At 48.9% G+C, this 19,079-nt stretch overlaps 1 protein-coding gene across 1 annotated transcript; it reads right to left on the bottom strand.

Annotated features, from left to right (window-relative positions):
• Nucleotides 1-1,854: 1,854 nt before the first annotated feature.
• LOC115657858 (allantoinase, mitochondrial-like) lies at nucleotides 1,855-18,378 on the bottom strand. Its single transcript, XM_030576158.1, has 12 exons — nucleotides 18,345-18,378; nucleotides 16,962-17,119; nucleotides 12,515-12,666; nucleotides 10,987-11,101; nucleotides 9,768-9,914; nucleotides 8,885-8,930; nucleotides 7,650-7,743; nucleotides 6,413-6,599; nucleotides 4,145-4,283; nucleotides 2,940-3,112; nucleotides 2,489-2,521; nucleotides 1,855-2,019 (listed from the first exon to the last, which is right to left on the bottom strand). The coding sequence occupies exons 1-12, from the start codon at nucleotides 18,376-18,378 to the stop codon at nucleotides 1,855-1,857; spliced, it is 1,443 nt and encodes a 480-aa protein (XP_030432018.1).
• Nucleotides 18,379-19,079: the final 701 nt, after the last annotated feature.

Genomic DNA, 19,079 nt, shown 5'->3' on the forward strand with positions numbered 1-19,079 from the left:
AAGTTGCTGATGACATCCAGCATGACAGAGACCATGCAGTGGTCACACTCCGATGGGACAGTTGTGCAAGGGGCTTTACGTACTCAGGAGGTATGGTGGGAATTTTTCCAGGGGAACTGTGAATTTGGTGGAAAATTGGGGGTTTGACCAAAAAAAAAATGTGCATGGAAAAAGTCTGCTTCCCATGAAAAACCTGAACTCTGAACCCCCGGGGGTGGGGATTGGGGGGAAGTATTGTGATGAAAAAGTGAAAATGTCCACATGAGAAAAAAACCCGCATTTTCCAGCCAGCTCTATTTTCTGAGAGCAGCAGCACAGCCCTGTTCCAATGCCCTCTAAGGTCAGTAGGAGGCTCTTCACTGTCTGCAGGGGGCTTTGGGTCAGGCCTGACATAGGAAAATAGGGATGAATAAGATCATCCAATGGGCAGTGCTATTTCAAAGATCTCTGTTCATGCTTTCCTCATCCTCAACATGAAGGGAAAGAGTGTGGTTGGCCCGTACAAAGAGGGGGAACAATTTACATATCTACTCTCCCATGTGCAACGTGCCAGCTCTCGCTGGAGAGCCAGCCCACCCCTAACCAACAGCTGCCCTCTGATGGACAAGGCCAGCAGGCTAGCCCGCTGCATCCCAGGCACTGGTGCGGCAGAGACCTAAAGCAAGTCAAGGCTAATTACACTTCATATTAGCCAACAAACCGGTGGATTGTTCAGAGCTGCTGAGGCTAGAAGGGAGGCCAATGATTATCTAGCCTGACCTCCTGCATAGCCTGAGGGCTGTAGAACTTCCCCCCAGTGGTTCCTGCATCAAGTCCTGGAGCTTGAGGAGGAACTAAGGGCTGTCTTGTTTAGAATGGTGTCTTCTAGAGCTTGACTGGACTTGGGTTACTACCCCCACCCTTGGGAATCTGTTTCTGGGTCAATTAAACTCCTGTATAAGCATTTTTGTCTTTATTTCCTCTGTGAACTTTGCTGAGTTCAGCTTCCAGCCATTGGATCTCCTTCTTCCATTGCCCTCTAGCAACACCCAGCAGAGTTAGATTTCGCTGTATATGACTAAAGGGACTAATTACATTCTATTGGCACAGCTGTTGGCTCTGGCCCAAAGCTAAGCATTCCAACACCTACTGAATACACCTCTTCACACATCCACAGGTTGGCATGCTGCTTTAATAAAAGCTTTCATATACAAGTCCAATGTTCCATAGCTCAGCTAGAAGCATTGCCTCAGGGTCTGGTTTGCTGGCTTACAGTTCTGCCTTTGGGGTGGACTTCAGTGGTCCTGTAAAACTCTCCATTGCACCAAAGGGGAAAGAATGTCACTCTAACATACATGGCATAGTTCAGTCCACTGCCATCGTAGGTCATTGCAACATCAAGGCTGGGATTTGCACAGGAGTCTGTAGGAATTAGGCACCCGAATCCAATTGAAAGGCAAGTGGAGCTGAGTGCCTAAGTCCCTTAGACTCCTTTGAAACTCCCCGCAAAATGATTGCCCATTAGGGTTGTAAATTGGATGTGTAGGGCTCAGCGCTAGGCAACAAGAGGAGAGGAATTTTTTGCTCTCCATTGACCACCTTTGGTCTCACTTCTCTCTTCCTCTTGGAGACCTCCTCCAGCAGCTGAGCCAAAGATCAGGCAGTGTCTCTAAAGCCATCCACAAACCCTTTTTCCTGAAAGCCTGAGTTTATGGAAGTGAACTAGGGAATGGGCTCTGCTTCCATGACTGTTTTCCCCACCCCCACCCCCACCCCCACCCCTACCCCCACATGCTTCTCTTCTCTTTCCAGGTCTACAGGGGGCTCTCAATAATTTGGTTGGTCTCATGGTCACGTTCTCTCCTCCATTCTTAATCAGTAGTAGGGTGAGGAGGAGACTGTTGTGGACATCTTTCTCTGAGTTACAAGCAGGACTCCTTCCGGCTTGGGTGAGAACTTTCCTTTCAGATAAACCAACCTGCCATGCACGAGAGTGGCAAAAACCTCTCCACGAAGCTGGAAGCCAAGGTATGGGGTCAGCTAGGAGAAAAAACACATCAGCCATTGCAATGCAAACTCTTACCACAAGTTTCCATTTACAAGCCACAGGTTACCAGACATTGACATAACACCCAAGCCCCATGCTCATTCCTGTAGGCCATTGCTATGGGTCTTCCTCTGCAAGAGGAAACCAATGATACAGTTTACATGAAGGTTGAATATCCTATCACTACAAGACAGTGTCCTTTCAGGTGCATTGTTGGGCAGTGTAAGGAACTCCATGACTAAACAAAGATGGCAATTAGAATCCCTACAGGATCTGAGACACCATTTGTACTTCTGTAAGATTTTCTTACCACTAGAAGCCAAAGGAGCAGTGTGTTCTACAGTAGGTGAGAGTGCAAGTTACCAACAATAAAAGGGGATTAAAGTCTTACTACTTTCCTGAGGGGGTTGGGAGAAAGAGGATATATTGTGTGAATATAGAAAGTATGAACTGTTCTTGTACCTGGTTTTTATGTTTAATCATGTTTTTCTTCACCTAAAAAAAACAACAAAAAAAACCAATGAATTTTATGGCTGCTGAATTGAGAATATCTTCAAATATGGCCTGCTCCCTGTCACCACCTACGAATGGGACTCTTTTAACCAGCATCATCCTGGACCTACCCAAGTAGGGAAATAAACAGAGGCTCATGTTCCTTTTCAGGGTTAGAGGTCACAGGAGATGAACGAAAGTGGCAACCAAAAGTTAGGTGAAATTTTATTCTACAAGTGTCTGATCTTAGTCTATCAAGACTGCCCTTCCATTCATTATGTATATACTATTGTATATCTCAGCCTATGTCATGGATCATATCAAGCCAAAGACTCATCCTATTTCCCTATTGATTATTATACTGCACACATCCAATGCTGGGCATTTCCAACTCTGTGCTACACACCTTTCCCATCATTACCTCAAACTCCTTGTCTGGATCCCAGATCACCAAGTCAGCATCCATCCCTATGCACAGCTTCCCCTTGCAGTCATCCAGTCGGCTCAGGCTGGCAGGATTTTTGCACATCAGTTGCACCACGTCATGAAGGGAGAATCCCTTGGATTTTGCTGAGGTCCAGAACAGAGGAAGCCCTGCGTGTGTTTCCAACAGCAGTCAGGACATGTGTAGGGGGATCAAGGCTGTTACTGATGAGTCAGCTTTATCTCCTGCTCATGGAAGGTCACACAAGGCTACTGAGATTGAGCAACTGAAGCTGGATAGGTCTCTACCACATTTGAGAGGCACCCTCCATGGTCCTCCATCAGTAGTGGGAACAAGGGTCTCTGTTTATTTTAAGTGTGAGTGCATTTATGTCTCATTACACTACAGGGGCGGATAACAGTGGCTAGAGCTAGCCAGAGTTTGGACAGCCACTGCAGCCTTCTTCCACATGCCTTAGCCAACAGAGGCTGTGTGGAATTCATGCCCACGACCCTCATCACTGTCCCCTTCAAGTGCAAGATGCACTCCTTCCACCTGGCCCTTGCTTATAAAAACAGACAATGCAGTACACAGAACTGAACATTAAACAACAAAACAGCCACATGCACTATTTCCTCTGGGACTTGGAAGAAGGAATGGACCACATGTGGCAGATGCTAGGCCTGTTGCTTAATGCACTACTGGAAAGTGCTCAGATACCAGGGTGACAGACATGGTAGGAGAACATGAATAGAATAATGTAGAAGGACTGGGCTAGTCATCTTGAGGCTTGGAGGGGTTGGGTAGTAGATAAGGCACAGTACAGCTAATGAAACCACTGAGGGGTCAGAACTGGAGTCTGCAGCAGCCCCCATCCCCTCGGAAGATGACCAAGCACTGAGTTGCCATGAGTGTACACCAGGGCTTAAGTTCTCAGAGATTATTTCCCAGAACCTCTGCCCCCCTCCCACCTTGAGGGCTCATGGCTTCAACTGCAGGGGAGGGTGACTTGGGGCTTTAGATGGGGATTAGGCACTGGGACTCACGGCTTCCACCCATGTGGGGAGGCGCCAGGGCTCCTAAGGTTTTGAAAACATTCACCGGAGCTCTGCTCTGGAAGGCTCTGGCTGAATTTAAGCCCTGCTGTACACCATATCTCACAGACTCAGTACAGCCAGTTTGGTCTGACCCACCCCTCTTACCAAACTGCAGTGAGGAAATGCCTCCCTGTGCCTTGAAAAAGTCTCCATCATCCAAGATTTTGAGATCTGGTGAGCCAGGGTTATGGGCTGACACCACCATATCGATCAGTCCCTCTTGCAGAGCACTCCACAGTTGCTCCTGGAGGCAAGAGAAAGAGAGAGGTTAACCTCACAGCAGACTGGGATGGGTGGAGGACTCTTTCCTGTACGGAAGAGGGTATTTGCTCTGCCAGCTAGTCTGACAGGACCATTATTATGTGCAGAAAGTCTTAAATTAGCCTGAGTCATCCTGTCATGATATGTGGACTCACAGTCCAATTTATATAACAGACACTGATTAAATTAAACTACGACATATAAACACAAACAAGGAGGTTTCTACACAGCTTCTGTTCCAGCTTTGTTTCCCTTCCTGGACCCGTGTCCAGTGTACGAAACAGCTAGTGGCTGAATAGCACACAGCCACATAGCTTACCAGTACATCTCATCCCATAGCAATTAATGGCAACTGTCCAAACCCAGCATCCCCCTAGCTGATGGCACATCAGGCCCTGCCAGAGCCACCAGAAGGAGCAGCAAGCCACATGCACTCTTCACACCCCCTTGCTCTTCATGCCCTGTCCTGGAGGGCTGGAATGTTCCTGGCCTGACAAGTTTCATCTGATTTCTCTCATAAGACAGTGAAGTGGTTCCACCTGACAACATCAAATGAGACATCCTGCTTGCCAAGATGGGCTCCACCATCTTCCAGGGGGCTGCTGTGAACTGAGCAGTGTGGAGACAGAAGCTAGAAAACATCTCACTGACTTAAGAGAGGCCTTGGTTATCACAGCTTTAATAACCTCCTGTCCTGGACAATCACAACCCAGGCTGGTTTATTCAGTACCTGGACCTTGCTCTAGCCAGATGGGTAACTGCCCAGCCCTGCCTTTCTCCTGGGGCCTCGGCAGCCTGGCTTCTGTTCCCTTGACTCCACAGCAACCACCCTTGCCAAGGTCATCAGCTACCTTTCTGTAGCTAAATCCAGTGTGCCCAAGCCCCAATCCATTCAGGGACCTGCTGACTTATCCCTGATCTCTGAGCCTGTCAGATGCACTCACTTCACATTTTCAAACTTTCCTCTACAATCTCGGGAGCTAGAAACTGAACTACCATGACCCACAGCCACTGTTCTCCTGTGAGACTCTGACTTCCTGAGCTGGGCTTTACAAAACACACCTGATATCTTGAAACTCAAGAGAGCTGACACCAACGCAGAGCTCATGGCCTCTTCATTTGTGTCCTTTTAACTGACAATAATCGTAACACCTCTTAGCCAACGCTTGTCACCAGTTAGTCTCCAAGCGCTTGACAAAGGAGGGGACATCATTACATCCATGGTACAGAGAGGGAAACAAAAGCACAGGGAGGGGATGCAATATGCCCCCAGTCACCCAGAGGCTGACTGGGACTAGAACCCAGGTCTTCTGAATCCTAAGCCAGTGCTCCAGCCATTAGGAAACACTGCCTTTGGCACCATGGAGCACTTCAGCTTCCTGGAAGCACTCCATTCTTGAGGCTGCAGAGCCTGCACTTTCCTGCTTCTACTGCTTATCTGAGGCTCCTTTGGTACTTCCTTTGGCAGTACCTCCCCTCCTCCCTCTGTTAGTTTCCTTGGCCTGCTCCATCCCATGTAACTTCAGCACCGATCACATGGTTTAGCTAGGAGAGTTTTGTGCTGGTGACCCTCAGCCCTACCTTCCTGTCCTTAATTAGGCACCCTCTGTTCAGAGCGAGAGCAATCATGTCTGTTCAGACCATCCCTAACCCCTGCCACTCTCCCTCCATAACATGTTCAAACCCCACCCATTCCTTTCTGTTCCTGCGGCTAAACCCCTTGTCTGGGCCTTGGTCACCTAGAGCCTTGGCCACTGTAGCCACCTCCTTCCCGAACCTCGCCATGTCCCACAACAGTCCATCCCAAGAGTGGACCATGTCTGATCAAGGCCACACTCAAGGATTCACCACCAGGTGACTGAAGCAGAGGAGATGTGACTGACAAAGTTGCCTGGATTCTGCAGAATGAGAGTGAGGGGCAAGAGGATGGGCTACACAGAGACTGAAGAGCTGGGCCAGTCTGACTTTTGCTGCTCCTGAAATGTATCTTCTTAGATGGTGGCCTCATTTCCTTCCTTTGCTGGTGCCTCCTTCCCCCAGCCCCGGTTATGCTCATGGCATCTGATGTCTTGAGCTGAAATTCCCCTCTGGAGCCCCTCTAGGTCTCATTACCTGATTGGTTTTGGTCCTGATAGGAGGACAGCACTTGTAGTAGGTGCCCCCAGGTGGAATGCGTTCAGACGTGAGGGTGAGGTAGTGGTGGGCAGTCTCTATAGTGAGTGGTGCCCCTTTCTGGCGAGCCTCTCTGATGATGGGCAAGGCTTGAGCAGAGGAGAGATGGAGGATGTGGCAGGGCATCCTATTAGAGAGCATGAGACAGTTATCCTGCTGGCTGGGCAGCTGTCCTCAGGCTGGTGACTTCACTCCTCACCTCATGATGGTTGAGAGCAGAGCTGAAATGTCACCACCTGTGGGTTAGGGGGAGGGTCTTGCCCATGTCTTAGCCACTGTCCTCAGCCTCACTGATGAGCTGGCAACACAAGTGATAATTAGTGACTTCACTCTGTCTCCTGAGGCTTAGAGAGAAACTGACCCCAGCTGTGGTGGTGAAGCACCAGAGCTAAGGAGGAGGGTCCCCTCTGGGAAGAGCCTGCAGAAGCCAGCATGTGAGCTGCACAAGGAGCAGAGAGGAGCCCCAAGCTAGGGTATGTGAGGCTGAGGGAATAGAGGAGACGCCCAGGAGATGTGTGAGTTAAAAGAGAAGTTCTGCAACAGAGAGATCTCTGGGGAAGGGAGGCAGGAGAACCCTGTGGGAGAAGCTCTGCAGGGCCAGGAGAAGAGGCCAAGAAGCAGAGGCCTTTAGTGGCAGCTGAGAAGGGCAGGAGGACTGTTAGTTGGGCCTTTTGGTACCTGGAAGGGGACTGAACCAGCGTGTGACTTGGCCAGAAAGCCAAGCCACAGGAGACCCAGCAAGACAGTCTGAGGAAGAGGAAGAGAGCAGCTGGGCGTGGCCCCACAGCACAGGAAGTGGCCACCAGAGGGGTATGAGAGGAAACATCCCAGGCAACACTGCATCTGGACGGGGGGGTGCCCGAGAGGCAAGGACATGTGCATACGCCAACTCACCATACCTATGAGATGGGTGAGGGAAGGGGGTCACTGGCTTCCCTGCTGGAGGGGAAGCCTGGGTGTGTGTGCACCTTTCTGCCCAGTGACGGATTGCCCTCAGTTTACATTGCCACAGCTCTCTTGGCATGGATAGGGGCCACACAGCCTTTTGTGCAATGAAAGCAGAGAGCCAGATGGGGGGGCCTGCAGAAAGCAACTTTCTGGAGGTCAAAGGTCACTGCCACAAAAGCACTCACATGTCTCCTCCTGCTTCCCAACCCCATGGAAAATGGCTCCTTACTTGTACTGGAGGCAGAGATTAGCGATGGTCTGGATGGCCTCCACTTCCATTGCATCAGGGCGGGAGTCCAGGAGTACCCTGTACTCTGTGGGGTCTGCACAGACACCGGAGAAGGAAATAGAGTCAGGTTTGCCTCTCGAGGTGCAGGAGGTTTGTGCTAAGGGACATAGTGATGTGCTCCTGGACTCCGTGGGCTATTTACACCAGCAGAGGACCTGGCCCGGGATGTGTACAGAGTGGCTAACTGCCCAGAAAGGGTAACAGTTAAGGGAATTTTATTCCATGACTCCCCGGTCAGTAGGCTCTTGCTTGCAACATTCATCCGTGTCGTGGGATGTCTGTGTGTGCCCTGCCCTGGCAGCGTAAAGTGAGAGTGTCATAAACAGATGGTTAAGGGTTAATGTCTCTTTTACCTGTAAAGGGTTAAGAAGCTCAGTAAACCTGGCTGACACCTGACCAAAGGACCAATAGGGGGACAAGATACTTTCAAACCTTGGTGGAGGGAAGTCTTTGTTTGTGCTTTTTGTTTTGTTCGTTGTTCGCTCTTAGGACTAAGAGGGACCAGACGTACACCCAGGCTCTCCAAATTTTTCTGAATCAGTCTTTCATATTTCAAAATTGTAAGTAATAGCCAGGCAAGACGGATTAGTCTTATTTTTGTTTTCTCAACTTGTGAATGTTTCTTTTGCTGGAAGGATTTTTACCTCTGTTTGCTGTAACTCTGAACCTGAGGCTAGAGGGTGTTTCCTCTGGGCTATATAAATCTAAGTACCCTGTAAAGCATTTTCCATCCTGATTTTACAGAGATAATTTTTACCTTATCTTTCTTTAATTAAAAGCTTTCTCTTTAAGAACCTGATTGATTTTTCCTTGTTTTAAAATCCAAGGGAATTGGACCTGAACTCTTCAGGGATTGGTGGGGGAAAAAAGGAGGGGGGATAGTTAATTTCTCCTTGTTTTAAGATCCAAGGGGTTTGGATCTGTGTTCCCCAGGGAAGGTTTTGGGGGAACAAAAAGTGTGCCAGACACTAAATTATGGCTGGTGGCAGTGTACCAGATCTAAGCTAGTAATTAAGCTTAGAAGTATTCATGCAGGTCCCCACTTTTTGTACTCTAAAGTTCAAAGTGGGGAAAGAAACCTTGACAGAGAGTCAGACCCATATGCCTCCTGCAGGCTGTGTACATAGAGAGATGTGCTTGCCGTAGGTTTCCATCCCAGAGTCGTCACTACGTACCCTCTAGTGCCGGCTTCCACTGGCCCAGCTCTTGCTCTGCGTGGAACTGGAAAGCGAATCCAAATGGAGGGAAGAATTAATGCTAACAGGTTGAGGAGGTAAGCCCTTTCCAAGGCTACTCCTCTCATTACCGTTCTTTCCCATTTGTGGAAGGAAATGGAAGGGCCTGGTGGGTCACACTCTGAGCCATACATTAGAAGAGCCCTGCTCTCTCCTGGGGATTGAAAACCCTCAGAAACCGCCTGTCCTGAGGGGTTGAGATGACACACAAATGATGGCAACTTCCTCCCTTTCTGGGGTGCCAGGAAAGGTTGACTCTGTCTAATCGATCAATGGCTTTTCTGGGATGCTTGTCCCCTGGGTCTCCATGTGCTCTGGGATCACACTCCAGGGAGAGAGGCTTGTCATGGAGATGGTTGTCTGTGAAGGTAATATTTGAAAGAGGAAGCTGGAAACCAGTATCTGTTTTTAGTCTCCTGGGCAGGAATGCAGCCCACTGAACCATGTGGGCCCTCCCCTACCCTTCCCTTTGTGCAGTTAGTTACACCTATGCCAAGTGCGTGGGAGATGCTGCTGTTCTGATTTGGCAGTGTAACACCAACAGACCCCGGTCATTGGTGGGCGGGACCAAACCTGGGACCTTTGGAGCTAAATGCATGCACCTCTACTGCATGAGCTAAAAGCCAGCTGGCTGTTAGCTAAGGCTGTAGAGCAGACTCATTTTTTCTCTCTCTAAGTGGTCTCGGTGACACTCGCTGGGACAGAACACCACACCCAGGAGGTGTGTGGGTTACAGTAGCACTGGGTATTGAATCTGAAGAGAGAAAGCAGGGACCTGAACTTCATGGGACCAGGGTAGCTGAGCATAAGCAGTGACACTTACCAAGAGGACACAGTCTGTGCCTTGCAGCTCATCCATTGCCATGTGCAGATCTTGGAGGCTGACATGGGGGAATTCCTCCACTCCACTTGCAATCAGGGAGCACTTAAAGCCTGGGACTCCAGCCTGCAGCATGGGCAGGAGCTCATCCTAAAGCAGGCAACAGAAGTGATGCACTCAGGCCTGGACATCCCACTATGCACCAGTTCTGCCTAATGCAGCCTTTGCAGGGTGTGCATTCCAACCCTAGCATCTGCTGCAGAATGATAGCCTGGCCATCTGAGATGATGAAAGTAGGGCAGTGACTGAGACAGATGTTATGTTCTACGTTTGCAGGTTATCAGGCACCTGGTTCAGCCAGCCCTTCCGGATGGCTCCAGCTATGAGAGCCACATTTAAGCAAAATCTGCCAAAGGACGAGCACCTAAACTACTGTTCATATGCCCCATGAGGCATCGTCCTAGCCAATAACTCAGCATGCATATGGGACAGCTGTGCTCCACAGTGGATAGGGCCATCAGTTTCTTCAACATTTACCTCCACAGAAGGTCAAATTCCAACAGACTTTGAAGGTCAAGATGCCCCTTAGAAGGCAAATACTTCATTTCAACAGATCAAAGCTGTATTTGTGCTAGTGGTTACCCAACAACTTTGCTCAGCCAATGCCCACTAACCTCTGACCCTTGTGCTAGAGGATTCTATGGGATTCTATGATTATTATGACATTTACTGCCCCATTGCTAATAGATTGGACCAACACAAACCTCCCAACACCTGCAAGCTGACCCCGCCCAGACGCCCCTTCTAACAACAGCAGAGACTGAGAATCTCTCATCAGCCTCACAGGAGCCAGGGCCAAACCCTGGTCCCATTGAAGTCAATGGGAACCTTGCCAGTGACTGCAGATTCGTTAGCAGCATCCCTGAGACCTTGTTCTGTGTCCCTTCCCCAAGAGACCCTAGTGTGGTTAGGCAGATCAGCTGAATGGGAGGCATTCACCACAACTTTGTTGGACTGATCAGTTTCCTCTGCATTATTTCGCAGTCTGCACTGACTGTGCAGCAATTTTTTAGTGACTTGCAGCCAGGTTTCCAGAAGCACTAAGCCCGTTAGCTCCTTGCACTGAAACTCCCCAGAGAGGAGATGAGTCCTGGGTATCTGCCCTTGCACCATTCCAGCTGGTATTTCATGCTGTTGCATTTGCTGAATGACAGCCACTGACCTGGTTTCCAGGAATGACTCCGCCCCAGAAGGCTACATCCACATAGCACCGCCCTTCGGCAGACTGTAGCGTGTCCTCAAAGTTTGCCAGAGTTGTGGTTGGGGGAAGACAGCTCCTGGAGGGCACAGAGAGAGAGAGAGCAGCTTAGCAAGGTCCAGAACCCTTTCTCGACTGGAAGGGAGAATGCTATAGAGATGTAGAGAAAGAGTGCACAAGAGATGCGGGATGAGGAGAGTGCAGGGTAGACGGGCGCAGCTAGCTCCCATAGAAGATTATAGGCAGATCTCATTTCCCGGTGTGGCGCTGGGAGCAAAAGTGGGTAATAATATAGTGGGATGGGAATAGACAGAGGATGATTAAGACAAAATGGGGACCAGAGCTACCAACACTTTGGTGCTCTTCTAGATCACTCGTCCCTACCAGACACTTCCTCCAAAGCCCTCAGCCCCTACAAATGGATTATACTTCCTAGTCCCCTGCCAACGGCAAGCCCCTTTATGTTCTCATCCCCTGTAGATGGTCTCCTTCTTCTATCAGGACCCTCCATGCCTGGATCCCTACTTCTGCTAGTTCAGCCTTGGGATGGACATCAGAATGAGGATCTTTGCACCTCCTCTCAGAATAAACTTCTGCTTATAAATCCTTTTTCTTTTCATCCTGAGAGTACTAGGTGTGGCCAGCAGAGAGCACTGTTGGACCACATTTATCACTCAGGAGCTGGGCCAAGTGGCAGTGCTTGCTGGAAACAGGCAGATTTGGACGCAGTTTATTTCCCTTGCAGCTCTGAGCTGCAGTTTGTAGGGGATTTGTCCTGCATTCCAAGCTGCATGAGGTGGCAGAGAATAGCTTCCCCCAGCAAAGGCTGGGCTTTCCCTGACCTGGCAGGAGTTTAGCAAATAGCATGCACCCATTGAGCTCCCATTCTTTTGTCACCCCATACCCTTCACAGGCAGAATAACTCAGCAGCATTGCAGAGGGAAAGGGCGACCCAAACAGCACATGTTCAACACCTGCAAAGAGTGGGCTGAAGTCCTGGGCCCAGATCCTCAGCTGGTGTAAATTTGCTTAGGTTCATCCTTTATACCAACGGAGGGTCTGCCTCATTCTGCAGGGACCCTGATCCACCTCCAGTTGCAGGTGATGGAAAGATGCCCATAGATTTCAGTGGGAGATGGCGTGTGCCTAACTATCCACATGCAGGACAGGCGGATCTCCAAGACCCATCAAACCCAGTGCAATGCACAGTGAGGAGCCACTTCACTCTCCACTCCATCCTTCCCTTCACAAAGGTCATGCTATCATTATATGATATGGGCCCCTTCCAATGCATGGCAACAAGGAGGTAACCCAGAGGTGCGTGCAGTAATGCTTAGGGTGACCAGATGTCCAGATTTTATAGGGACAGTCCCGATTTTGGGGTCTTTTTCTTATATAGGCTCCTATTACCCCCCACCCCCATCCCGATTTTTCACATTTGCTGTCTGGTCACTCTAGTAATGCTGCTCCCACTCCACCTTCGGTACCGTACTGCGGCATAGCCACCAGGGTTGTGATGCCTCCTGCAGCAGCAGCCTTGGTTGCAGAAGAGTAACCCTCCCAATCTGTGTGCCCTGGCTCACACGTGTGGACATGAGGGTCTATGATCCCAGGCATCACCACCAGATCGCCAACATCCAGCACCTGCGGGGAGAAAGGAACTCATGGACAATCCTGGTGGGGAGGTCATGTTAGAATCCTCTCAGCCCACATCAACATTGCTATTAGCACTGAAAGGCCCGGTGTCCCAGGGTGGCTGGCCCTTTATGGGGAGATGGGTTCAGCCCCAGCCACTCTCCTGGTGGGGGAGAAGAGATGAGGTAAGCCATAGCAGCAAAGAATCCTGTGGCACCTTATAGACTAACAGACGTTTTGGAGCATGAGCTTTCGTGGGTGAATACCCACTTCCTCAGATGCATGTAATGGAAATATCCAGGGGCAGGTATATATATGTGTGCTAGCAAGCAAGCTAGAGATAATGAGGTCAGTTCAATCAGGGAGGATGAGGCCCTGTTCTAGCAGTTGAGGTGTGAAAACCAAGAGAGGAGAAACTGGTTCTGTAATTGGCAAGCCATTCACAGTCTTTGTTCAATCCTGAGCTGATGGGGTCAAATTTGCAGATGAACTGAAGCTCAGCAGTTTCTCTTTGAAGTCTGGTCCTGAAGTTTTTTTGCTGCAGGATGGCCACCTTAAGGTCTGCTATAGTGTGGCCAGGGAGGTTGAAGTGCTCTCCTACAGGTTTATGTATATTGCCATTCCTAATGTCTGATTTGTGTCCATTTATCCTTTTCCGTAGAGACTGTCCAGTTTGGCCGATGTACATAGCAGAGGGGCATTGCTGGCATATGATGGCGTATATTACATTGGTGGATGTGCAGGTGAATGAACCAGTGATGGTGTGGCTGATCTGGTTAGGTCCTGTGATGGTGTCGCTGGTGTAGATATTTTGGCAGAGTTGGCATCGAGGTTTGTTGCATGGATTGGTTCCTGAGCTAGAGTTATTATGGTGTGGTGTGCAGTTACTGGTGAGAATATGTTTCAGGTTGGCAGGTTGTCTGTGGGCAAGGATTACACACAACTATTTCAAATTTGATGACAATATATATCTCCAGATCAGTGGATTGTCTGTATGAAGCCAAGCTAAAGTCTCCTGCAGGAGTCCCAGAAAGATCTAGCAGGGGAGGCTGCTGGCTGGGTGCTTAAGGTGGCAGGCTGCGGGCGCCCCAGAAGAGCTGTCTGGAAGGAAGCCCTGTTGTCAGGGTGATTTTGTTTCTTTCTGTTTCTTGCAAGACTTTGTTGCCCGCCACGGCGGAGCTGCTGGAGGGCAAGGAGAAGCACAGAAGTAACTATGGCAGGAGGGTGGTGGAGTCTCTTAGCAAAGCGAGAAGGCTTTGGGCCTGGAGGCCAGGCTTTAAGGGCATGGTGCAGACCTGGCAAAGCAAATACAAACTGAGCTGGGTTACTGAGGGTGCATTTTAAGCACTGTGTTACCACAGCAGCTGCCCCCAGATTATGATTACTGCTCCCCCCACATGCACAAACACACACACTTCAGGCAGTGCTAGAAGTGGTCTGAAAGAAAAGGGCTGCTGGAAACTGTACAACTGCAATAAATCAGACTCCAGAAGGGGAACTTTTTATATTAAATACTCTGGACTAAAGTCGTGAGGAGGCGCAGGAGGGGAATGTGGGGTGCCTGCAGGGCCACCCTTTACCATGAGGGGGTACTCTAGAGGTGATGTCCCTGCTACACCCACTTTCTTGTATGCAGGCTAGAACCCTGCAGTAGGACTGGGGGGGATCCTGTGGATCCCAGGGCTGCTGCCATAAGTGGGAGTGGGTAAAATGTACTTTGTTGCGGTTGGGATATGGTGGGGAAAAAATCCAGTCTGTGGGGGTTTGTAGGAAAACACTAACTCTCTCGTCACCTTGGCCCATATAGAATTTGAGCAATGTACAGCAAGTTTTTCTTTTTTAAAATAAAGGTTTTAATATTTAAATTTAAGCGAGGGATAGAAAGAGATTTGATGTCTCTTATAATGGGAGTTAAAGTATTTTTACATGGTTTAAGCAAGATTTGTTTTATTCTTTTAGTGGTAAAATTGTTGTTTTAGTAGCATAAAAAATCTGTCTCTTTTGCAGGATCTAAGGTTTTTGCGGGTGGGAGTGGGATAAAAATGCAAGAAACTATGTGGGAGTGGGTGGGAGTGTATTACGGGGTGGGGTGGGATCAGGATTTTAAAAATAATCCTTTGCAGGGCTTCACAGTCACGAAGTGACTTACAGAGTGATGGGAAAATGTGGATTTCCCAACGGCTTCTGTGAACACCTCCAGCGGATGTACTAGGCCAGTGAGGTAGCAAACGTTCTAAAGGTTATCTGCCCCCGGGTACAATTCCTACAGACTGTCAAAATAGCTCCCTAATCTCAGACATGCCAGTCTGATGGTCCCAGTTAATCAATGATTTACTTAGCTATTCTTTTCATGTATCCAGTCTGCTCCTGTGCACTAGATCTTGCTAAGTTATTTTAATCAGGTATTAAAAATATGCCAAACAGATTTTATGGCTGACTTCACATGTTCATGTCCCTGATACCAAAGGCCAAACTTACAAAAGGGTGTTCTTCCAATTGTGGGTGAAATTTGCACTGGCCAAATTTGCACCTCTAGTTTAGAGGTGCAAGAGCTCTGACGTGCACCTTCAGTTCATCCAAGAAGTGCAACCCTGTAGGTGCAATTTGCACCTACAGAATGGGAGGCTTGGCTTCAGACTGTTTGAAAATACACTGTTAAGGAGGACCAAAGGTGACTCGTGCCTGCTGATAGTGTGTGGGGAAGAGGGCAGGGAGGGGCGGAGTGAGGGCAGGCGGCTTCAGCAGTGTTCAAGCAGCAAATCTGGGGGGAGAGGGACCCTGTCCCCTCTGAGGAGGATTTCCCCTCTGCACACTGTAGCACTTACCTGACAGAACAGAGGTGATCTTGATGAGTTGGGCCCAGCTGGCTTGCCCAAGCTGTGAACTTCACCAGATCTGTGTGTGGGTGTGATTTTTGTCTCTTCTGGTTCAGGCCAATCTCTGGGCCAGATACTCCACTGGTGTAAACTGGCATAGCCCATTGACTTAAACAGTGCTACACTAACTTACGCCATCTGGGGATCTAGCCCAAAGCAGTCAAGTTTTCTGGCTTCCCTCTCCTTATTCAGACACCGGTAAGCATAGAATCATAGAATATAAGGGTTGGAAGGGACCTCAGGAGGCCATCTAGTCCAACCCCCTGCTCAAAGCAGGACCAATCCCCAGCTAAATCATCCCAGCTAGAGCTTTATCAAACCTGACCTTAAAAACCTATAAGGAAGGAGATTCCACCACCACCTCATGCCCATGCTTCACCACCCTCTTAGTGAAAAAGCTTTTCCTAATATTCAACCTAAACCTCCCCCACTGCAACTTGAGACCATTACTCCTTCTTCTGTCATCTGGCACCACTGAGAACAGTCTAGATCCATCCTCTTTGGAACCCCCTTTCAGGTAGTTGAAAGCAGTTATCAAATCCTCCCTCATTCTTCTCTTCTGCAGACTAAATAATCCCAGTTTCCTCAGCCTCTCCTCATAAATTGTGTGCTCCAGCCCCCTAATCGTTGTTGCCCTCTTCTGGACTCTTTTCAGTTTTTCCACATCCTTCTTGTAGTATGGGGCCCAAAACTGGACACAGTACTCCAGATGAGGCCTCACCAATGCCAAATAGAGGGGAATGATCACGTCCCTCGATCTGCTGGCAATGCTCCTACTTGTACAGCCCAAAATGCCATTAGTCTTCTTGGCAACAAGGACACATCTGTTTTCCCCCATTACACACACCTGAAATTGTGATAACAGAGCACAACTAGAGTATTTACTAAAAATGTTTATGGGAACTTGAAAGGAAATGTGTGCTGACCAGTCATTCCGGTCTCTGAGAGCCCTGGCTCACTACACTAAGGGTCAGCACGGAGGTAAAGAAAGAACAGCTTGATTACTTTCAGTGATGCTGATTGAACTCTGGAGTAGTTCCATTCAAATGAATGGAGTTACTCTCAGGTCACAGGCTAGCCATCTATATGGAACTAATAAAATGGCCCAGCATCTTGCCTACAGCTAGGGATGGGTACTTCAGGGGCTGCCTCTACATTATTTGTGCCAAGTTCCAGGGGTCTGATCTCACTTCCACCAGTATAATCCACTGGGTTAGACCCTCAGTGATGTAAATCTACATATACCTCTGTAGTCTTTGGAGTCTTGCGGATTCACCTGAGGATCTGCCTCAAGATTTCACTTTTTGGAATGATTTTTAAATGCAATTACTCTATCCCCAATAGCTGTTCCTTCTAACATCTCTGTCATCTTTGATACATGGTTGTTTCCTCAATACCAGTTCATCTAGCACTTTGGCCCATACTTGCCTTCTCTCCGCTGGCACAAGCCCAGCTTCTCTTGGGCAGAATGTCAGCTATTTTGCCATTGCAGATGATGATTTCAGCTGGGCAGATGGTATTATCCAGCACCACCCTGTTACTTCTCACAGCCATGACCTCCGAGCCCACCTCCACTTTGGCTGCCCCTTAGTGGGATGGGGAAGAGAAGGGGAGTATACTTAGAATCCAAGGACATAGTGCAGTTAAGGAGAAGACCAGTCAGTTGGACTCTTTGGCATTTAAAAGAAGTAAATTGACAGTGGAATATTGTTGTCGGGGGCAGGCTAGGGAGAAAGGAGATGCTCCCAAAGTAAGCCATTTTGAGGGGGCTTATATATGAGATAAAACACAATTCGATTCCCTCCTCTGCCTGCTTATGGTCTTTATTGTTAGAGCAGAGCCCAGAGGTCCATCCTGAACTGGAGATCTCATGAAGCTAGGCCTGGAACATATACAGAGTCAGAGACTGTCCCTGTCCCCACAACTTACCAGAAAGGCACAGGGGCAGGGAGAAGAGGGAGGAGCATTATCGCTGTTGTATGGATGGGGAGCTATAGAGAGCGGGTGACTTGCCAAAGGTCACCTAGTAAGCAAGGCAGATCCTGAACTGAGCCAGCACTCTGAGGCTAGTGTTTGAAGCCCAAGCGCCCTTCCTCTCTAAAGTTCTGCTCTCTGCGCACCTCTACCCCCTGCATAGTCCCAAACACCCGGCCAGACTAAGTGGTGCTTGTTAATTCCTTCCTATGTCTAAAGCTCGGTCTTGCTCCAGTGAAGTCAGTGGGAGTTTTGCTATTGATTTTAATAGGAGCAGAATTTGGCCCCACCCTTTTACAGTTGCAGATTTTCCCCTCGCTTTCCTTGTGAAGTGTTTTTCTTCTCATGGATGTGTGCATATGCAGGTGTGTATGTGTGTGTGTCAGTGCAGGCCTTTATCCAATGGAGACCACCTCTTCTAGCCCCCAGGAAAACAGTATTTGAAGACTTCTCATCTCATTGCACTGCTGCTGGGGGTTCTCACCCCCATCCACTTGCTAACTGCATGCAGAACCCAAGACAACAGCTCAAGCGGCCTATGACACAGAGATCTCTCCTCCTAGGGCTAATTGGGTGTGGTTGGAAGCTTGAGGAGCTAAAACTGGCTACCAATCCAGCTCAAGCGTGAGGACAGGGAACCACGAGAGACCAGCGGGGGTTGGCTAATGTCCAAAGGGATTGATGAGGCCCACCTTCCTGACCAGAATGTTCACTGGCAGTTTATCCCTGTGGAATTGCTGCCTTTAATCCTGCGAACAGAGCCCTACTGGAGGAGGATTTCTGCCAGCTAGTCCTAAGCATTCTTTCACCTGGAGGTTGGATCTGTTCCTTACTCACCTGTTTGGGAAGCTTCCCCGTGTTTTGTAGACATCCTAAGCTCTGCCTTTCTACCTGGCACCTCCTCCATATTGATTCCGCTTCTCTGTCTCACACTTGCGAATGGCTCCTTTTTCAGTGAAGCTCGGGAGCAAGAGTAACTTTCCAAATGATCCCAGTGGGGATTTTCCTCACTCCCTCAGCAGGGATGTGGCAGGGAGGGTATAGTTAATATTTGATGAGCTCTGAGCTTTGCAAACAGACAGCCACTTTTACCTAGTGCAGGCTCAGTACTTCCATGGCTTTGACCTTTGAACTCATTTATTTTGTTTCATTTCTTAGCAGAACTTTAATGCTGTGGCAAGCCACTGAACTGATGACAGTGCAACAGGGGACAAGTGCCAGCTTCCTCGCAGCCCAGCCAGTGAGCCTTGAGCACGTTCTGGGAAGAGCACCTCCAGGAGTGCTTCAGCCTTGCTGCTTATCCAAGTCTTCCCTTGTACATTCTTTGGAGACGGCTGCAGAGAGTTACGTGAATTTGAACTTTCTGAGATCAAGTTCTTGCTTAGATTGTCAGCTCTCTGGGGCAGGGACTGTTCTGTGTTTGTCCAACACCATGCACACTGGGCTCCTGGGTTATGGCTGAGGTTCCTACATACTACCACAATATATTTGACGGACTCTGTAGGCAGTTAGATCTTGGAGAAATGCTGATTATTAACTATCATTTTAGAAGCTATGCACGTCACTGATGAT

The sequence above is a fragment of the Gopherus evgoodei genome, chromosome 9 (genome assembly GCF_007399415.2).
Source record: "Gopherus evgoodei ecotype Sinaloan lineage chromosome 9, rGopEvg1_v1.p, whole genome shotgun sequence".
In the NCBI taxonomy this organism is placed as follows: Eukaryota; Metazoa; Chordata; order Testudines; family Testudinidae; genus Gopherus; species Gopherus evgoodei.

What these genes read in the sequence shown, in the direction of transcription:
- LOC115657858 (XM_030576158.1), bottom strand. Translation starts at nt 18,378, where the DNA reads ATGTCTACAAAACACGGGGAAGCTTCCCAAACAG. An exon ending in GAGTCATTCCTGGAAACCAG is followed by an intron (nt 9,915 to 10,986) that starts GTCAGTGGCTGT and finishes TGCCTGCTTTAG; the next exon opens with GATGAGCTCCTGCCCATGCT. An exon ending in ATCCAGACAAGGAGTTTGAG is followed by an intron (nt 2,522 to 2,939) that starts GTAATGATGGGA and finishes TGTTTTTTTTAG; the next exon opens with GTGAAGAAAAACATGATTAA.